A 20,343-nucleotide genomic window follows, 5' to 3' on the forward strand; every position below is an offset into this window, starting at 1 on the left:
AATACACTTTCAGCATTTGAAATTATAAAAAAAATGAAATTAACGCAAAACAAATTGAAACCTTCATTAGAAATTGGCACACAAAAAGAAAATATCATGCATGTGGAATATTATGTGCTGGTTTCAGGTGAATCTTTTCCTGTTTATTCTTGATTCTTAGCATTCCCTTAATTTCAAATAAAACATAAACATGCTTATATAAATGGTATATAACATTACACAGTGGACGTTCTTACCGTATCTCTACTGTACACGAGAGAAAGCTGGTAATCTTCAGCTGAGGTCAAAGATTGTCATATCAATATGATATAAAAATTTCATTTTGTAAGTTATATTCAAGGAATGTAATTATATGATTGTTTTAAAATTTAATGCATGGTGATTATCCCAAGAATAGTCAAATTAGTTTAACGCATACTGACAGATGGTTAGTGGGCGAAGAGAAATCCATGAATAACCTGACACACTGATCAGCATTAAAATATCACATATCTATGCACTGTGAAAATGATCACAAATCAGATTAGCATTGTGTTTTGGAAAAAGCGATCTTTCTGTTGGCACGTACTTAATAACATAAAGATACCTTACCCTACTATTTCTTAACTTGCCCTCTTCAATTCAATATACTGCTAAAAATGGGGATTCTGTCACAGTACTAGCAATGCCGGAGGTTGAATAGCAACCAAATTCTATGCTTTGCTGATTTGATTTTAAAGTTAATTTATTAATTTAATTTCTGAATATAGAAATGAAATTACTTATGCAGAGAATATTCTGTTGCCAGTGATATTTATAGGCAAATATTTCCTTCTGTGCAGTTCTCTATTGAAGGTGTTTCTCTTATTCATTTTAATTTACTTAAAATATAAAAGCTCTTTTTATAAACATTAACATTACCGCCAACATAGAAAAGAAAAAAGTTTATGAACTCTTATACACCCATTTATCACATTACTACTTCTTTTTATAAATAACAGATACACTTTTGTAACAACCCTGAATCATTTAAACATATAATTGAATTTTTATGTATTAGGCATAATAAAATAATTCACTTATGCAAAATTCTCTGATTCTTGTAATGCAGGAAGACACTTTTGTGCTCTAACAGCATCGTGGTTCAGAGATAAGTGTTCTCTGTAGTGGAGGGCTGCAAAGATGTGTATGGTCTGTACTGCTTTCTGAAAATGTTTCTTATCTTCGTGAAACTCCAATCAAAGTTTGGTTTCATGATATTTATAGTCATTAGGGCAACTTCACAACAACAACACATGCTCCAGCCCTTCCAATATTGACAGGAACTTCCTAAAAAAAGGGGGGGGAGGGAAGGAAAAGGAGGAAACATTTTTAGTACTCCTGTGGATAGGGCTAGAAGAAATTACTTGCAGATTAAAAGGAAAGCAATTCCTTCATTCAAACTAATATACTGCTAAACAAATTAGATTTAACTAGGGCTCTGAAAACACAATTTTGGCTTTTGGGGAAAAAGTTTTAGCAGCTGCTGAGCGTTACAGGAATGTAGGGTGGTACTGTTGCTCTTAACTTTTGTAAAAGACCTTCATATCTTATGTTCCAAAAATGTGGACTGTGTAGCTACAAAAGGATCTTGACAGTTTTAAGTATTTCCTCTTGGTCTCAATGGTAATGGTCATAAATATGAAAACTTCAAAGTGCCTCCAGTAGAGGGCATTGCCGGCAAACACATCCCAGCTCTAACAGCAAATTTAAGGACTTCAAGCACAAAATAATTTGTCCACTTGCCCATGTGCTGCCTCCACCCTTTAGCCTGAAAAATTTTCTATGGTTGTTTCACAGGAGAGGCGACCAATATTTTATTCCATCCCAGCTACTGTATTACTGCATCCTAATATATAATTTTCCACAAAAACTGGTAATTTTGCAACATAATCATTTTTGCTTTGCCCATTATTCAGACAGAATTCTTCCTATCTTCAGGAAGAATTCCTATTATTTATTAGGCAATTTTTCCTCTTACCTCTGTCCACTCATTATTTTGAGCATCATAGGACTCCACAGTATCCAGGTATGTATGGCCGTCGTAGCCCCCAACAGCATATAATCTGTCCCCCAGAGGACAAATTCCAACAGCATCCCGAGGTACGCTCAAGGGGGCCACTGTTGTCCAAGCATCTGTTTTAGGATCATACCTAGGATGTTTTATGATCAAAATTAGAAAAATACACTGTAGAAATGGATTTCAAATTTCAATTACTGCTACTTGCTGCTTTTCTCCTATATTGTATTTCAGCTTGTGCACTGAACTAGTATAATTATGAGTAATGAGATTAAATATTTAATTTAGCCACTAGAGGGGTCTTCCAGCACATGAAAAATTCCCATAATTTTGCTTTTTTGATTATAGTCTCTCTATTTCAATCAGATTAAACAATTGATACATTTTAAACATAAATGACTCCCGAGGGAATGATAGCATGGCCATCAGTTGACTCAGCAAAGTTAATTCCAATATTTTCTGTTTCTTGTCAGAACTAATGTGTTCAGAAAATTTCACTGTAAAAGAAGTTAAGTATCTCATATCGTTGGTAACATTTTGTGACATAAAATGCATTGCAGTATTTTACATCAGCGTTGAGTTTATTTCCGATATGCACTCAATCTCCAATACAAATTCAAGTGAATTCCAGGGTAGCTCCAGCTTTACACCACCTAACTGAGAGCTAACCTTAGCTATTATTCACAACAGGGAGTTGAATTGCTCAGTTTTCCTTTCGTGTCCCCAAATGACACAAGAATGTCAATGGATACCCACGGCCCCTTAAACAGCCAGAGGAGTTGTCCCCACTCATTACGTTCTCTTCTCACCCAGGGCTCCAGTGTGATTTTGTCCTCCCACACTGTGCCACATGCCACCACGGTGGCAAAGCCACATTTGACACACAATGCTTCTGGTTCTCAAATGTCCAGTATTTGCATTTTCTTAAGAACCGTGCTTAGCAGTGGAGAAGACAAAAATGGCATTAAATAAGGCTCAGATAAATGTTATTTTCATTTTGAAAAGTAATTACATTGAGAAATGGATATAAAGCCAAGGTTTCACTGCTTACAGTTGTATGCTACCGAAATCATTAGGCCAATTTATTAATGTGTTGTTTAGTTTTAAAGTGTGAATTCAAGCTAAAGTAGTTTGCTTTGGTGCATGTTTACTACCTTTGTTTGCTTGCTAAATCAGACCCTTACTGTATGTTTTAGCCTGATTTCCTATAGCAACGTAGTTTCTTACAGAAACAAGGCTCTGTCAGCCTCTTCCATCAGAAAATACCTGTGTAGTGACTACTGCCTGTTTGAGTGTGTGATATTTATTATATTTTTAACCTTTGCTCAATATCAGCCAAATTATTGGAGGAAGAGACAACTGAAAAGTATTTAGCTCCTACAGTGTATGACATAAGTAGCCCAAGCCTGGGTTTTGGCACTTGAGAAATAGAAAGGTCAGAAAGGTCACATGCTGAATTTGTCTTACTTGTTGTCTTTACCTGGCTCCTGGGCAGCTTAAATAGGAGGAGGAGCTGGGAGGAATTTGCTTCCAAGGGCTAATTTTTTCTTATCACAAGACCATTGGAAATCAGTTATTCTGCTCAAAATGTTATTTTAAAAAGCATAATATGATCTCCCTTGCTGCAATAAATTATTTTCTATTTCCTTCCTGGAATGTAAAAAAAAAAAAAAAAAAAAATTCCTTACCTTTCTACACAGTCAGAAAGTCGAGAACAGTGGTTGGAAGCAGGTGCGTCGTGACCTCCCACAGCATATAAAAACCCATTGTATGTTGCAACACCAACACCACCTCTTCTTTTGGACATCGAAGCACATATACTCCACTTGTTTGTGTGCGGATCGAAACATTCCATTGATTTTAAGCAGGAGCTCCCATCTCGTCCACCAACAGCATACAGTCTGGGATAATTACCCACAAGAAGGCAAACAGTTTCAGCCTTTAGTCTCCCATTTTAATAGGAATTTTATTTGGTTAACTTCATTCAGAACACATTAAAATTATCATTATGCCCATTATTTGCTGTCTGACAGCTATGCTCTGGAACTTTCTTTGCACTAAGGGTTTTGCATGCTATATGAAGGAAGTTATATTCTTCATTTGCAGTGTAAATTTTCAAGCAGTCACATGTGAAAATTAAACTTAAAAATGCAAGTCAGTTTCTTTAAATGTGAGCTGTAGATGGAATTTAATTGAAAGATGCTACATATGTTTGAAACATATGGGTAGTATTCCCTATGACAGGCTTATGGAGTGTTTGACATCTTAGTATCGCATTAAGCATTTTTCATGTACTGTTAATATGTAAAAGAACTTTAATAACATCATTATATATCAAAAACATATGTCAAAAATATATTAAATACATTTTCCGCAATGTTTGTATATAAGAAAATCTGCCAGACAGAAGTTGCCGTACAGGTATGTCATCTTGTCTGTTCAGCCTAAAGGCCCTTAGCAAACAACTGGAGATTTAAACCAGCTGATGCTGGGACAACACGTGGTGGAAATCCACATTAAGAAGCACAGGGGTTCTGTGGCTTTTTGTCAATGAATTTTCGAAAGCCTGAATTTCTTTTGTATCTCAAGCTAACTTGGATGCTGCTAGACTATACCAGAACGCATACTTGATGTAATAGCAGATGTGTTTAGATGCTGAGTGTGCCAATTGTTCAGGGCCCTTTCAAATCCTGGCTATTACTTACTATCATCACATTGCATTTACTTAGTGCAACTAATTAGAGACCTAGGGAACACGTGGACTCATCCAGAGTAAGTCACCTAAACCAGATCAGCTGAATTTTGCTTGAGAAGTGCCTGTTTTTCTCCAGTGACTGGACAAAAAATTGTAGACTGCTCTGATGTATAACTTAATTAGAAAATTCTTGACTACTGTTAGAAGAACACAAAATTTCTATCTCCCTTCTAATGTTTGTGAATGAAGACAGACTTGAGTTCTGCTCTGATGTTTGTTGCTTGACCCATAAAAATCTTGAGGATTTGATTTGTTTTATTTTCACATCGTGCCATTAGACACCGTCTACTTGTTTGCACAGCTTTCACGGAGAGAGGAAATCACTGTATATACAAACAGATTGGTTGGGGTTTTTTTTGTTTTCTGTAACATGTCTAGAAACGTAGTAGTGTTTCCCATTCACTAAGGAAAAAAACAAGTGTACCATTATGGACTGATGTCTTCAATAGACCATTTAGCAATCAAAAAGTGTTGCTCCACAGAAACTTAGTCTTTTCTGGTGGGTTTGAATAGAAAAAAAAAAATGACATGACTTAGGGAAACAGGAAAGGGAGAAGCATTCTGCCTGGTTTGATTGCAGCAGCAGCAGTGAATGATGGACATTTGATCTCAGCTTCCCCTGGCATGCCAGGAATTACATCACTAGACTAACAGATGTGATTTAAGCCAGGCTGTAGACAGCTTGTATTGGGAGTGATTGAGAACAGAGTCAGGATCAGGCTGGATTTCCTCTTTGACAAAGTGGTTTCCTGCATGTCGCTGTGGAAGGTACCAACAGGAGTTTCTGGTGAAGTTTATGCTGAGAACATTTCCTCTGAGATACAAAAGGGACTCAAACAGGCAGCTCTGTCTCTCTTGGACTTTTAAGTTAACGATTAAAGTCATGTCATGTTTGAATGCAAAACCCTGACTTGTTTGTGAAGAAGTTTTGCATTTCCGAATATCTGTTTGCTGTTATCTTTGTTTCTGCTCTTTATCTTTCTCTGGAATTTAAGAAGTGAACAGGGAAGATAAAGTTTCGGAATAATTGCTGTTGTCTGCCTGCAGCTGTAATATTCTCAGCCCCTACAAACTGTCATTGCTGAGAGCTTTCTGCAGATTTAAGTGGGCTTCCTAGAGAGGTGGCCGATGACCCAAGCCAGTCAGTGTTTTAGAGGCATTTGGACGATGCCCTTAATAATGTGCTTTAACTTGGTCAGCCCGCAACTGGGCGGGCAGTTGGACTAGATGATCATTGTTGGTCCCTTCCAATTGAAATATTCTATTCTAAGTAAGAAGGAAGGTTGGTTCAAGCCATGCTCCCCAACATAACCTGTGGCCTTTTACAAGCCTTTTGTATTTCCAGCACCAGACTAGGTTGCTGAAGAAGGAAAACAGAATTCTATTAGGCATTAATTTATGAATTGTTCTTCCTCATGCTGAAATATAACTGCTTTCAAACAGGAACGTGCAACAAGCTGTAACACCCTGTTCAATATTAAGTTGCACATTAGGTTCATACATGTCTCTGTTCCCATGTAAATATTGTTGAGTGCCTTTAGTGTCTTAGGAGCCTGTTTAAATAAGTTTCAAAAATCTTCTTGCGAAAACCAACGTGTGCTGAACACATGGTAGTATATTTAAGCCATAGATGAAGGGCAGAATAAATTTGGGATAACGCATGTAGAAGACTCTCTATTCCATACCTAATTACTAAACTTCTCTTCCTTTCTTTGAACACACCATACATCTTTAACCTTTTAAAAATTGTTCTTGACTATGAACTTGTATGATAAACTTGTAGGTGCATGCAGGAGATGTAAAATGAGAGGAATGACTTTGTTTCTGTACAAGTTCTTCCTTAGACATGTTGATTTTGAAATGTAAACATAAACTTGGAATATTTTTTTAAAGTAGCTGATCTTCTATCCCCATCAGTTATATTCTAGGTAAAGTTCTGATATGCATGTAATAACATTTTCAAATTCTATAACGTAAAAGGGCTGAAATGTGTCTAAAACATGACTGCGAGCTTGAAAACAATTTACCACACAACAGAGGAAAATATTTTCTTTCTCATTTTTGTGCATTACATTTTCTCTGTGTTTTCCTGAGGTGATTAATTACCCTATGATTGAAAAGAAAATTTAAGAAACTGTATTTCCAAGGAAGGAAGCAAATGAAAAACCAAAGAGAGTTTTTCCTGTTGACATACTTGCTGTTTAATGCTGCAACCCCTACAGTGCTTCTAGGGGTTGACATGCTAGCAACATAATTCCATTGCCGTGCTTGTGGGTCCCATCTTTCTACAGTATTAAGGTAACTCCATCCATCATGGCCACCGACAGCGTACATTGGTCCTTCAAGCATTGCTACTCCTTAAAAGATAGCATTAGGGACAAATTACAGTATCTAATAATTTCAGTGACCAATAGTGTATTAATGTCATGCTTTAATTCCCTGTATGCAGATAAGCAATTTCAGCTGGTATTAAACTACCTAAAAGCTGCCTTGACATTTGACAGAATAAACAAACATAAACAAAATATTTCATATACAGTGTTTTTCTGAATAAGCGTTATCTTTTGCCAAAAGATTAGAGGAAAGCTGCTTTACTTCTGATGTTCTCTTCTTGGACTTTTATCTCTTCCAGTTCTGTTGACCTTGTTCTGGATCAAATTTGAGCCCCTCAATGAGAAACAATGCTATTCTTTTAAAGGAAGGCAAAGATTGAGCCAGGCAATGAAAAACATGCCCAGACCAACCAACTATCCCTTATTCTGAGCCAGCTGAAGCTCTGTAGTCCCGCCAGCATGAAGCCTGAGTGGGTGGGTAGCTGGCTGTCCTTACTAGCTAAAGTAGCATAACATTTTAATGCCTGTAAGGGGAACACGCTTTTGGATAAGAGCTGGCTTGTATCTGTCCTCCTTGCGGCACAGGAGAGCGAACTCGGCTGTCTCTGCAAAGCTCTGTGTGGTCGTATCCTGTGTCGTTGTCCTTCTCCAGAGAGAAGGGCTTTGGTGCCTCCCCTCTGGGGAGCTGCTGCTGCCGCTCTTCGCTTCCTTTGTTAGGTAAGGCAAGCATGTTTGAATCTGGCTGCTTAAAAGTTTTCTAAATTTGTCTTTTCAGGCCTAAATATGGCCTGATTTTTTCAAAAGTGCTAACTCTCCACAAAAATCACACTGAAGCTAATAGGAGCTGTAAGTGTAAGGCAGCTTTGCAAACCAGGCTGATGCACAGACAGAAGTCTAACTTTGGGCACTCAGATTTACTGCTGTGACCTACTTGTTGGCTAGAATTATGCCCCTGCAGTTGGTAATTATAAAGACTTCAGTGGGAATTATTTAATCTGTTTTGTCGTCTTTCCTTTTGCTACCTACTAGTATTTGCTTTTATAAATTTGACAGGCTGGCTGGTAAGAACCCTACGTTATACTTTCTCCACCAAGCAGTGGAGAAGGTGGTAGAGGCCACAAAGGTTTACCAAATAATTCTGGATCAGTCTTTTTCTATTGTTCATTAAAATAAAACTATTCTGAGTCTTTCGAACTTACCAATGATTTCAAGCAATACTGTTACTGTAAACTTAAGACAGCTTTTTTTAGAAGAACTGTACTTTATAAATCATTCAGAAGTTATCATATTCCCACCCTTACAGTCTCCTCAACTGTAAACTTATCCTTGTTTTTTTATAGTTCCAGAAATAAATTCTAGATTTCATATCCATATTATTCACTGTGAATAATATTACGGATTACTGTGCAGTAAAGACCCGCAGATACTAAGCCATGGCAGAGCTCCATAAAACTTCTTGTAATTACAACATTAAAATCAGTGAGGTTGTACTTATTTCCTTACTGCAGTGTTTTCTTCAGTGTGAGTAATTCTCTGATCTGATTTTCAGACGTTTTTGGTACCTATGGGCTTAATTTAGGTTATAATTTAAAAAAACTTAAATCAGATTGTTATTTTATTGCAAATATATATCTTGACCACTAAATCAGATGAAGAGTTGATTATTTTCACTCTTGCTTATATTTTGGAATTTTCTAAAAGCAAATTTAACTCTGGAAAACCAGTGCAAGTTAGGTGAATACTAATAAATATCACTCTCATAAAATTATGACAATAGGCAACTCTGTCTTTGAAAAATATCTCCTCCAAATATTGCCACGTGTTACTAAATGCTTTAAAAAGTGATGCCAACACTGTTTGTGTCAATCAAAATTCATTTGTAGATGGTCAAAAGTATTTACAAAGAAAGAGCACCTCTTACCTAGGCCATGTCTGTGGGTTGACATAGGAGGCATTATAGTCCAAACTTTGGTGATAGGGTTGAAACATTCAACGATGTTAGAAGTTTTCAGACCGTCTCTTCCTCCCACAATATAGAGCTTGTTGTCAATTACTGCGACTCCAAACTGTAATCGTCTACCATTCATGGTACCAATTTGTATCCAACTATTAGTCCTAAGGTCATATTTTTCAATTGTAGTGGTACCTGTTAAAAATGTCAGCATTATGAAATAACCATGAATTGATCAGTACCCAGCAGCCAGTAGTCAGTACAACCCAAAATATTAATAAATTGTAAAACATGGAAATTCTGTGTGGGGACTTTCATTGTGGCTCCCTGAGAACCTCAGTTACGAAATAGGAACCTAGTGAGAAAGCTGCGCTTACCGCCTGCATGCATGACTGTCAAATTTATGAGAATAAACTGGTGGCAAGAAGATGCAAAATTAAATGCCAGCAAATTTTTTAATGCTGAAAATTTTGGAGAGAAGTTAAATCTGTTACTCGTTTAAATACCATGAGGGTAGGTTTTTTGTAGTTTGTTTTGGTGGGTTGTTTTTTTTAATTCCATATGAATACGGTACCTCACAACTAGGTACTCGTTAATCATGTTTGTGCTTGAACCGTTAGCGATATCAAAAACTGAAAAGGTATCCATACGTCTGCCTTACTTAGGATGTTGGCATGCATCTTCATGAGTAGTTTGGATATTTTCCTTTTTATGATGGAGATGGGCAGAAGGCTGAGGGGGGCGTGTGTACCCACTTGCTTCCCACAGGTAGCTTCCCTGAGGTTCACCTTGGCAGCTGCTTTGTAGTAACTGCTTGTCTGCTGCAATATATAAGCTGTATTTTCAATTTTTTTTTTCAGGTGACTGAACTTCTAGTAATGTTTTTACTGTAACCATTCATAAGGCCCTAGAGCTCTGCCATGCAAAACTGACACTTTTTCCATGCTCCGGCTCCTGTCAGTCACTCAGCAGCCATAATTACTCCTTCGACAGCTGATTTAGCGCAGTGGGAAGGTGGCTGAGTAACGACCAAGGTAGAAGAGGCCATTAGCAGTCACAAATACAGCGCAGCCTGGAGCTCAACTTCAGCTCAACTGAAGGCAAGCAGATGAGAAAGAGCGAGCTGATTTCCTGCCTGTTCCTTGACTGGGATTTGAGGCTAGAGAAGTGGTATTTTGAGAATTACAACAGGCAGTTAGTGGCTAAGGAATGATTTACAACAGCAAAACAACCATGCAATAAAGCAGAAAAGAAAGGTAGCATTCGGTTTAGAGATCTGCTAGGGATCATCTGCTATACTCCATACATTTAGTGAAACACGAGCTTAGCTCATGGTCTCTTTTCTCTCCTCTACATGACTTTCCAGATGTATAGGATGCATGGGAAAGAAACGACCAGATTCATCTGCAATAAAAGAAGGAAACTCCACTTTTTCCCATTTCCTGTCGTCTTTTATTCGGAGCAACTGTATTTCTTTGTTCTTTCCATTTCGTTAGTCTGTTTGCTCTGCTTTGCTTTGATTCCTTCTCATTTATTCTATGCTAATGTGCGAGTGCCCCAGAGTTCTCAGCTTCAAAAGAAGTATTTTGCGTGCTAACAAAAAAACAGGGAACATACATTAAGGTATACAGTATGGTCATACACACCCTCTAGGCTGTAATTTTTACAGGGCCTTAAAGGTAGGTTTTGAAAGTTAATGTGGTTTTAGGCACATTCACATTTTTCAAAATACGAGCCCAAAAGTGGCTCTTTGATCTGTTGATCATTTGAAGCTGAGATTTGACTTCATGTACCACCTGAGATAAGCACAAAGCCAAACCTGGCTTTCCCTGAGAATTTTCTTTATCACAGACAGCATATTATTGCCAGAGGTGGTAGTTACTCCCTTCTCAGAGCTATTCTTCCAGTGCATCGCAGCCTCTTAGGTGCTGTTTCCTTTATCTTACGCTCCAGCACAGGCTCAAAGTATGAGTCAGAGCTGGAGAGGACAGCAGGGAGGAGAGGAAGCGTTGTTCTTCTTAACCATCAAAAGGCAAAAGTTCAAACAACTGGCTCTATTCCAAGGTAAGAAGTAAAAGAGGCGCCAAGAGGAAGTGCAGATGTTGACTGAAATAGCCCTATTAGAAAATTTTATCCTTATTTTGGTAGAAGTTAGTTTAAAGATTACCTTGAACTCTTGGTTGGTTTATATAATTCATAAATAATCAGTATCATTAATGAAACGATACAAATGACTACAGTTTAACTACATTGTGCTGAACTGTCCTAGGAACAAGTGTTTTCATGTTGTGATGGCAAGGAATGCGTATTTTGTACCTGATTTGATTGCGTGGAGACAGTAAGGTGGTACTGCAAGATCTCTCATATAAGAAAAATCAGTTGTCAGCAACTTTTTGCAAACCATGAAATGGATTAGCTTCTTTGTGATTCTATTAAAAGTGAACTCGCAGAGCTAAAAGTAATACTGTTCAGCCAGTCGCCAGACTTTGAACTAATTATAGTTCTTTGGCTCCAAGCTGTGGGTTTGAAGTTAAGGTTCCTATAGAAAATGATTTAATATACTGCCTATTAAATAGAATAGTGTAATGTGTAAAGCTGATTGCAGTTGTGAAAATCAAATAATAAAAGCTGGAATACAGTTATAACATTTCACTTTCAACTACAAACCTGGTAAAAAAAACTGTATAAGAAGTCCTGAAAAAAAGCTGCACATACTGTTGCACTCATGGAAAAGTGCAAATCTTTCCACCTGAAATGTTATAATAAGGGTTGATGAACTTTAGCTAAGAGTTCTGAATAGGTCAGTAATGCTTCTTTAAAAATTTCTCCAGCCTTCTAACTATTGTCAAAAAATAGGGTTCTAAAACAACATTAAACAACTCTTGAAATATTTTTGATATTATTTTTTTCTTCTGATTCGTAAAGTCAAACTATACACACAAATTCCTACAAAACTTAATTTTAAAATCACCATCTGAATCAAACTTCTTCAGTCTGCACTTCAGGACATATGTATATCATTTACAAAAAATATGATTCTTGCAAGAAGAAAGAACACCTAACAGACAGAATTGTGTTCTGTGAGGTGTCTGTAATACCAATAATCAATACAATTATTGATTTCTGAACTTACCTTTAGTGGCATCCATACCTCCTACAGCATAAAGTGCACCCACTGTAGATTTTCTAGGCTTAGTTCGAGGACTCTGCATCATGGACCGTCTTTCTGGTAGAAGATGGTACTTCATAGCTTCCATAAGAAGTTTCTGACACTCTAGGTCGTCTGCAAACATTGGACTATTTTCTAGATCGGCTAGTAACTAAGAAATGAAAAGTGAGGATCTTGTATATATCTAAATCACAAACATTGTATGTACTTCAGTAAGTAAGGTATTTGTAGCTACAAACTCTCATTTTCAGTTCACCTCTCACTCGAGCTTTGCTGGAAACTCTGCTTTAATGCAAGCAAAACAACATAAAGGTAGGACAAAAAGTCTTTAAGTATAATGCGTTTGCTTTATTTTTTTCTGAAAACTTTCTTTTAACCTTTAGAAAAGGTTAAAATTGCAAATGTAGCACTGCACCCTTGGAATGCAAAACTCCTCTTGATGTGAGTACAAGCAAATCTAACATTACAGTACTGGACATTTCTGTGAAGACTAGAATATATTTAATGAGGCATATATTCAAATTGAAACATATATAGTAATTTGATACTTAATGTCAATGCTCAGAACAGTCAGCAATAGTCTAGACCCTTTTGGTTTCATCTACTTTTTATGACAATGAAGAAATAAGTATTGTGCCTTACCTGCCCTGCAGTTTGGTAAACCTAAATAAATGTCTTTGCATGATATCTAAGTTGCTGTGTTATTAGAGGAAAACTCCACCGTTGCTACCCAACAAAGAAACACTGTGCTTTTGTAATACTGTTAGACTAATGTTTTTATAGAGGTAATTCCGAGCCTAGTAATTACACTGGCAATGTGGGATTTTTTTTCATCTGCTTTACAAATAATAGACATACCTACTATATAGTTAAAAAAACGCCAACCAAAAAAAAAACCCCAAAACAACAACCAACCAAACAAAAATGCAGCCAAACCCAGAACCATTTCAAAGAATTCTCTGCCTAAATGACACTTGAAGCAAGCGTTTCAGTTGGTAGTTAAGTTCCCTGTTAGCCCTTCGCTTTCATACCTGGGGTGGAAGCAGAGGCAGTCTAATATAAGAAAGAAGCATTCCTAGGTCTCGTTGCCGGTTTTGCAAATCATGCCTCACCCACATCATTAATGCCTGGAATATGGCTTCCTCATCTGGAACATTGATGTCATCGCTAGACAAGAGCTTTGCAATTTCATTAGCGGGGAGTAAAAGAAATTCCTGGTTTTTTATTACTTCTGTGAAGTGTTCCTAAAAAGAAAAAAGATTTCACTGTACTGATGACTTTCCACACCTTGAAATAACACTTGCTTAGACAAGGTAGGCTTTGCCTGTATTTCATTCCTGTTCCATTCTATGAATGCAATATATATTCTACAGATCACTGAATCTCCTTCTACCATTTAAGGGAGGTTTTGGTTGATTTTTGCTGCTTATCTCTTGCAGGACTGAAAAATAATGATCAACTTGACACTGCCATGTTTACAGATGTGGTTGTCAGGCTTCTTGTCAGTATGTCCCATCTTAGGGATTTACCACTGGCAGTTTTGTCCGTCAATGCAATCTGAATGCTGCAGCTTAATAGAAAAACAATTTGAAGTTATAACATGTATCTTAAGAATGCCAAGTGGGCATTCAAATAAACCGTGTAACTTCTGTTACAATCAGATTCAAAAGTTTTAAGCAAATTAGACTGAAGCCTTCCAATCCTTTTGCAATGAGCTGTGCCAAGCGTTGTCTGTATGTCTCCACTCTTAGTAGCAGAAAATACAGCAAGGGAAATTAAACTCACTATTCTAACAGTACTTTTTGGGCCATAGAAAATGGGACAGGTCCCAGCAAAGGGGTCTCAGTATTAAGCTATTGCTATGATAAAACTCACCAGCTCCAGAAATGGCCATGAATATTAAATCCCTGGAATCTTTTAAAGAATAATTTTTCATAAAAATAATACAATGTACAGTTGAATTTTAACAATATTAGAATTTGTATTAAAATATATTAAGTATGCTTGCTTGTGCTAATTCCAAAAGAAAAAAAGGAATTTTGTTAACAGAGATGGGGTTTTTGTGTTACCTGCAATGAAAGGTATGTAGGAATTCATGCCTGTATTTGAAAAGTTAATTTCCATTTGTGTACCTGGAAGTAATACGTCTTATTTGGGAACCAGATTGAAATAGGGCAGAAGAAGAAATTTTAGAAACTGCTATTTGTACTATTTGTTTTCAGTAGTTTCTTAGCTTTCTGCAACTCCTTTCAAGAGTACCAAGGACGTAAATACAGAAGTATCAGTGATTAAAGGAGATGTTAACTTTGCTCTGTTATGCATATCTGCATATCCTGTTTTAATATTTCGTGACATTCGGAGAATAGCAACAGGAAGACCAGTCCACATTCAGCTACAAATATAGCACAAGATGTTTTTCAGACCAAACTCTATCTGTACAAGAAGATACCAGGCAGGAAACTGTTAATACTTTGCACCAATCCCTAAAGTAATTGAAGGGGAAGGTCTCCATTGTGTCTGGTTTTATTGAATGGATGTGGTGTTTACAGCTGATTATCTTCAGAAAAGGTTTAAATACCACCAGTTCCTTTGAATGGTCTCTGTATTTACAGTACAACTTCATAGGCGTTCCCCTAAAGTAGACATTTTCTCATGGTTGAGGATGGCATGAAACAAAACAGAATGTTTTATTTATCCTCTTCCACAATGCGTGTGTGTGCATGCGTTGTTATAATCTCTTATTCTCCAGAGTTTTTTTTAAAATCAGTTCAAGGGTTTAAAATAAATTTTTCTTTAAGGTTATATCAAAGAGGTGCAGATTTCTTCTTCTGTCTCTAAATTGTCAGTAGCTGCAAACCTGGTAGGTGGTTTTATGCAGTGCAGGGTCCTCTTTCATGGCAGCATTCTCAGTCTGTGGTTGCATGCAAGGTAGAGGAGGTGGTTCTAGAGGTGGAAACGCTCGCGGTTTTTTACAGGAAAACATAGCGTAAAGCCTATATATGCACAGGACTGCTGAGTCTCATGGATTCACTATGATCCTTTGCACTAGACAGTGTTCTTAAAGACCCAATGTCATTTCTGTGACACACAGTTTTAAAAAAATAGGAGAAGTTTAGCTCCTAGGGAAGAGTGGAGAATTCAAACAGTTAAAAAAATCTAAGCAAAAAAGGCTCTCTTGTTGTCTGACAGCATAAAATCACATGTCCAAACTTATGATTTTATTTCAGTATTGCAGAAATCTGGACCATGAATTTTAAAAGCTTAAAGCTGATGCCTGTGTGCTAGGGCTGGTGGGAGAAAAGAGGCAACAGCGGAGAGAGGAAGTTCCTTGATTTTGGCTGAGTATAAAATGGTGTTGAGCCGCAAGGGCAAGACTATTACAGAGAGGCTGAGTGAACCTTTATCTTAAATGCCCTTTTTCAAACTTTAAAATATAAAAGGAATCTAGACTGGTGTTGAACGAACCATTCATTAGTGTGACAGGAAGGAGCACCGCCAGTGCCCTCAATCTGCACATGCCACTCTCATTTATTTCAGCATGTGGAAGCGTACAATCTCTTGCTGGAATGCTCTCAGCATTATGAAGCCTCTAAACTGGTTTTGACATACTACGCTAATATTTCAAGCATAAAGCTGCCATGTGTCTCCTAACAAATAGTTCTTTTTATATCTATTCAGCTGTAGCCGTTGCTATTCTTTTTGTGTTTAAAGTTGCTATAGTACATCTTGTTGCCCTGAATATTTATCCCTTGATTTGGTTTCACAGCAAGCTATCTCGCTTCTCTGTTTCCCACGCTCTGAATATTCATTTCTTGCTTTGAGCCAGAGGAGGATTATGCTCCAGTCAGGGATGTGCTTCTTTTTAGCATTCCAAATCTTTCCCATACATTCTTTATTTTGTCTCTTTTTATGTGTTTCTCACCTTAAAATCAGCTTTAGAATTTTCTTCATGTTGAATCAAAAGCATAAGAATGGGCCATTGCTGTTTGCCTCTTGACATTAGCCTTGTTAAGGCCCTATTACATTTTTGGAAGAAATGCTCACAAATCATACTGCAAATTGAAGTTCAGTAAGTATGTCCTTCTACAAGGCAAAACTCTAAAACGGGAAACAATCGACCTGAATATATGTTTTTCTAGGCATGCTTTTCTCTCCTTCCAATACTTCTGTAACAGTCACAGTTCTTAAATTTCCCTTCGGAGGCTGAGCTGGGCAGAGATATCTCTGCGTCGGGAACTTTACAGAACCAACCCTGTCGGTGTAGGAAGAGGAGAGCCACTGCATCGCTCTTGGAGAGAGCAGCAGCCCTGAGCCCCGCTCAGCGAGCCCTGCTTTGCCAAAGCCCCTGTGTTTTGCAGGAGAGTATTTGCACTTGCTGTTAACATTATAATTGCAAAGCGGTTAAGATTGTTCGTCTTACCATCGTGTACGTGTGTGCCACCTTCAGGAGCTCTGTGCAGCCCTGAGCATCTCCGAAAGAGCGAATCCCCAGGCAGTTGGAAGGATGGAGCTGCTTCATGAGGAAGTTGCAGCACACCTCAATAACCTGGGATAGCTGGAGAAGACAAGCTGCAGCTAGCAAACTTTCTATAGTGTCTTCCTTTAATTCTAGAATACCTGTGCAGTTTGCATACGGGGGGGAAAAAAAAGATTTCAGACATTTTCTTTGTATTTTTATTTACTTGAAAGCTTCTTCCCACTCCCCAGTTTTTCTCCTCCTCTGAAAAAAGTGTTCTGTGATTAACAAATTCATTCTTGCTGAAGGATTCTTTAAACATATGTTTTAACAGACTTAAAGGGTTTGGTGGATTTTGAATACAATGATCGGAATATTTTCACTGGAAATTATAACAGTATTAGATCCGATTTTAAAAAAAGGTATGGCCTGAGAAAAACCTTTCCTAAAATTCATATATTAATTCATAAAAATACACATCATAAGTTTATATTACACCCTAGAATTTCAGTGTCAAAAGCTAGGAAATGCCAGCAGTGCGTGCAGGAAACCTGATTTCTTCCATCATTTACTTGTGCATTTAAATTTCTAATGAAATTTTTACATGATGTGAGAATTTTGTTACGTTCACAGATAGACTGGGAAGTTTTCACTTAATAAGGTCTTCCATTCTTGTTGCTTAGTGGATGGCTCATTTCCCTAGCTGATACACAGCACTAAAATCCTATTCTGAAAAAAAGACTGTGGGGGGTTTTTTATGACTGCATTTTCCATTTATCATTACAACATCATCTAACTGCCTCAGAAACATTAATTTCTTTTCCAGCTTCTCCTCTGAAAGGGTGATACACACATCTCTATTTATCAGATGGAGAAGAGTGGTATTACAGTCAAAATTATCACCAGAGTAGAACTGTAAGAGGTTTCTTCTCCAAAGTTCACTTTTGATTTATTGCAGTAGAATATGTAAACAGTTCTGAAAGTTATAGCTCTCATCTCTGAAAGTCATATTTATATTTCATTACATAGGAAAAAAGTAACACTCAGTTTAGAGGCTTGACTGTTATCACATGAAAACCTATGGCAGAGGCAGTAGGAAAATTCAGTTTTCCGTGTAGCAGTCCTCAGTGGTCTTACCTTAACACAATCCCATCTCTTCCTGATGTCCCTTGCTTTGTAACTTAAATAATACCTTCCAGCTGCTGCAAGAAATGAGGAAGGGCTGGCAGGGTGCAGAACAGGGCAGTGTTTGGGTTTGGATTTTACTACACAACTCAGAAGAGTTACTGAATGAGAGCATATAGCAAAATTGGTACATATTCTTGTCAATAAGGACTGCAATGTAATGCCTCAAAGCAAAGAGGGTATCCTGATTTCACAAACAAACTTACACTATCTCATAGCCTGGCATTTGCTTTTGTAGACTTACATATGTTCTTTCATTTGGTTTTGCATTAAGTAAACTGAAAGAGGTGAAGTTTAATCAAGTGATTTTGAGATACATGTGGGTAGTAAGCAGCCCGCCACCCAGCTTCTTCATGCCTGTACTAATCTATCTCTCTGGGTAATGTATGCTAATTCAGTGCCACGGTATCACTGCATTATACATGTTATGCAGCGTTCCCTCTGGCCCTCTGTACTTCTCCCCTTGTTTGTACTCACAAACAGGGTCTATTCTGTATATAGGAATTTATGTTTCCGATCTGGGTTGCAGATTGCTTAACCTTCTCAAGATTTCTGGTTTTATGCAACAGTCCAGATTTACAAAATGCCTGACCTAGCAAGTTGAAGAAGTCTCCTATTTTTAACACGTATGCTAATACCAATATGGTGAATGTAATGGGGGTCTTTGTTTTACTTTGCTATTTTTTTAAAAAAAAATAATTTTCTAAGCCCTTGTAAAGTACTATAAAAATGTCAATAGATACCTGTGATATATCTTCCAACCTCCCCATCTCAGTATTGAAATTGTTTTATTTCATTCAAACGCAAACAAGTAATGTCCTGTGTGGGATATCCGATGACAAGGATCTAATTAATGTTATTGATAACTGCTGTTAGCTGAAGGGATGGATCAGTTTATGAGCAAATGTTCATAAATTCAGAAGGTTGCTATTCTGGTCAGTTTAAGTGTTGTTACTGCCTGGGGGAGTAATTTTCTCCTTTTGAGATTTGGGCATTTTTTTTTGTCACAGAACTGCAGAGCTTGGTAGGGGGAAAAGGGTTTCCCTTTTGCTTTTGCAGCTGAAGTAGCTGCCGTCTGCATTGAGGGGCTTGCCCAATATCGGGAAGTGCAGGCTTTCAGAATCTGCGTGGGTTTGAATGATCTGGAAATTGCTAATTGTAATATATACTAACGTAGCGGTCACGTTCTGCAGCCTTTTCCCCTGTTCACTACAGAGCAGATGAAAGGGATTCCACAGTTCTCTGACTCAGTCTCTTTGGCTATTTGCTTCAACCGTTTCAGATTCAGCAATACAGGAGTAAATGTTGAAAATGGGAGAAAATAAATTAGGGGAAAAGTATATATACAGGATTCTGGTATTAAAATATTTCATTGAGATAAAGCATAATTCTTCAGGAGAACGTAAGTACACTTCTTTCAGAATGTGGTGGCACTTTCTCATGTTAAAAGTTGCTCTGCTCGTGGGTGTGATCATATTCCTGTTTTCCTCTGATTTTCCTACTCAAGACCCTTGAGTGAATCAAATTACTGGCACCCAGGCAGGCCATTTCTGTAGCTACCGATGAGAGGAAGGTTCGTAATACACTCTTCTGTGTCACTGCATGCAGTGGGCAACAGGCAGAATGTGTTCTTCTCTCATTTAAATTCCTAAAATAATTTGTGTCTAGTTAGAGAAAGATGTCCAATATGAATTTCTATGTTAACTTTTCTGCATATCTTCGAGACTAAGTTATTATGTAAAACTGTAATATTTATTCATCCTCTAGAGAAAGGTTTACATCATGCATGCATGATTTATTCATGTATTTAGGTACTAGTATGAAATGGAAGAAGCGACAATTATGTATGCATTGAATAGATTTTATCTTCCTTGAAAACAATGATGTGGGTAATGGAGGGAGAATTACCTGTGTAGGCATAGCGCACCAAAGCTTTCAGCGCATCAGGGTCTACTCCCTCCATCTTGATCTCCTCTTGTTTTGCTTCACGCACATCATTGGTAAACATTGCAGCAAAATAATCAGACACTGCACTGAGAACCAACCTTGAAATAAAAGCATTTTAGGAGGACTGCAAATTACTTCATAATCTCAACAGCAAGCAGGTAATTCAGTAGTATTATATAATAAATTACATGTGCAATAGAAACATTATCTTTAGCATAGGATTCAAATCTTATAGCAGTAAGCAATAAAGAGGGTAATTAATAATCTAATTTTCTCTCATAGTGCTTGTTTAGGCAGATTTTCTTCACTGATCTCACTAGAGTTTGACAGCAGCAAGAAGGGAAGATAGACAATATCAATGGTTCCTACTTGAATTTCATTCTATTTGAAATAATAAATATGAAACATCAATCACATCATTGTATTCCATTGTTAGCTGATGTCCTAATTATAGTAACCATTCTTCCATAAGCAAACAGGGTATAAATTGACCTAGAATTTGGAAATTT

The 20,343-nt window shown here is 37.3% G+C and overlaps 1 protein-coding gene across 1 annotated transcript in view; it reads right to left on the reverse strand.

The window, feature by feature from the left end:
- Positions 1-1,248: 1,248 nt before the first annotated feature.
- KLHL4 (kelch like family member 4) overlaps positions 1,249-20,343 on the reverse strand; it is a 44,896-nt gene continuing 25,801 nt past the window's right edge. The window contains 9 exon segments of the mRNA XM_035898755.1: positions 1,249-1,308; positions 2,000-2,171; positions 3,727-3,939; positions 6,988-7,150; positions 9,048-9,272; positions 12,211-12,397; positions 13,278-13,490; positions 16,667-16,863; positions 19,796-19,932. Of these exon segments, the coding sequence (XP_035754648.1) occupies positions 1,249-1,308; positions 2,000-2,171; positions 3,727-3,939; positions 6,988-7,150; positions 9,048-9,272; positions 12,211-12,397; positions 13,278-13,490; positions 16,667-16,863; positions 19,796-19,932 (1,567 nt within the window).

The sequence above is a fragment of the Egretta garzetta genome, unplaced genomic scaffold (assembly GCF_000687185.1).
Source record: "Egretta garzetta isolate BGI_Z169 unplaced genomic scaffold, ASM68718v1 scaffold220, whole genome shotgun sequence".
NCBI classification, from domain to species: domain Eukaryota; kingdom Metazoa; phylum Chordata; class Aves; order Pelecaniformes; family Ardeidae; genus Egretta; species Egretta garzetta.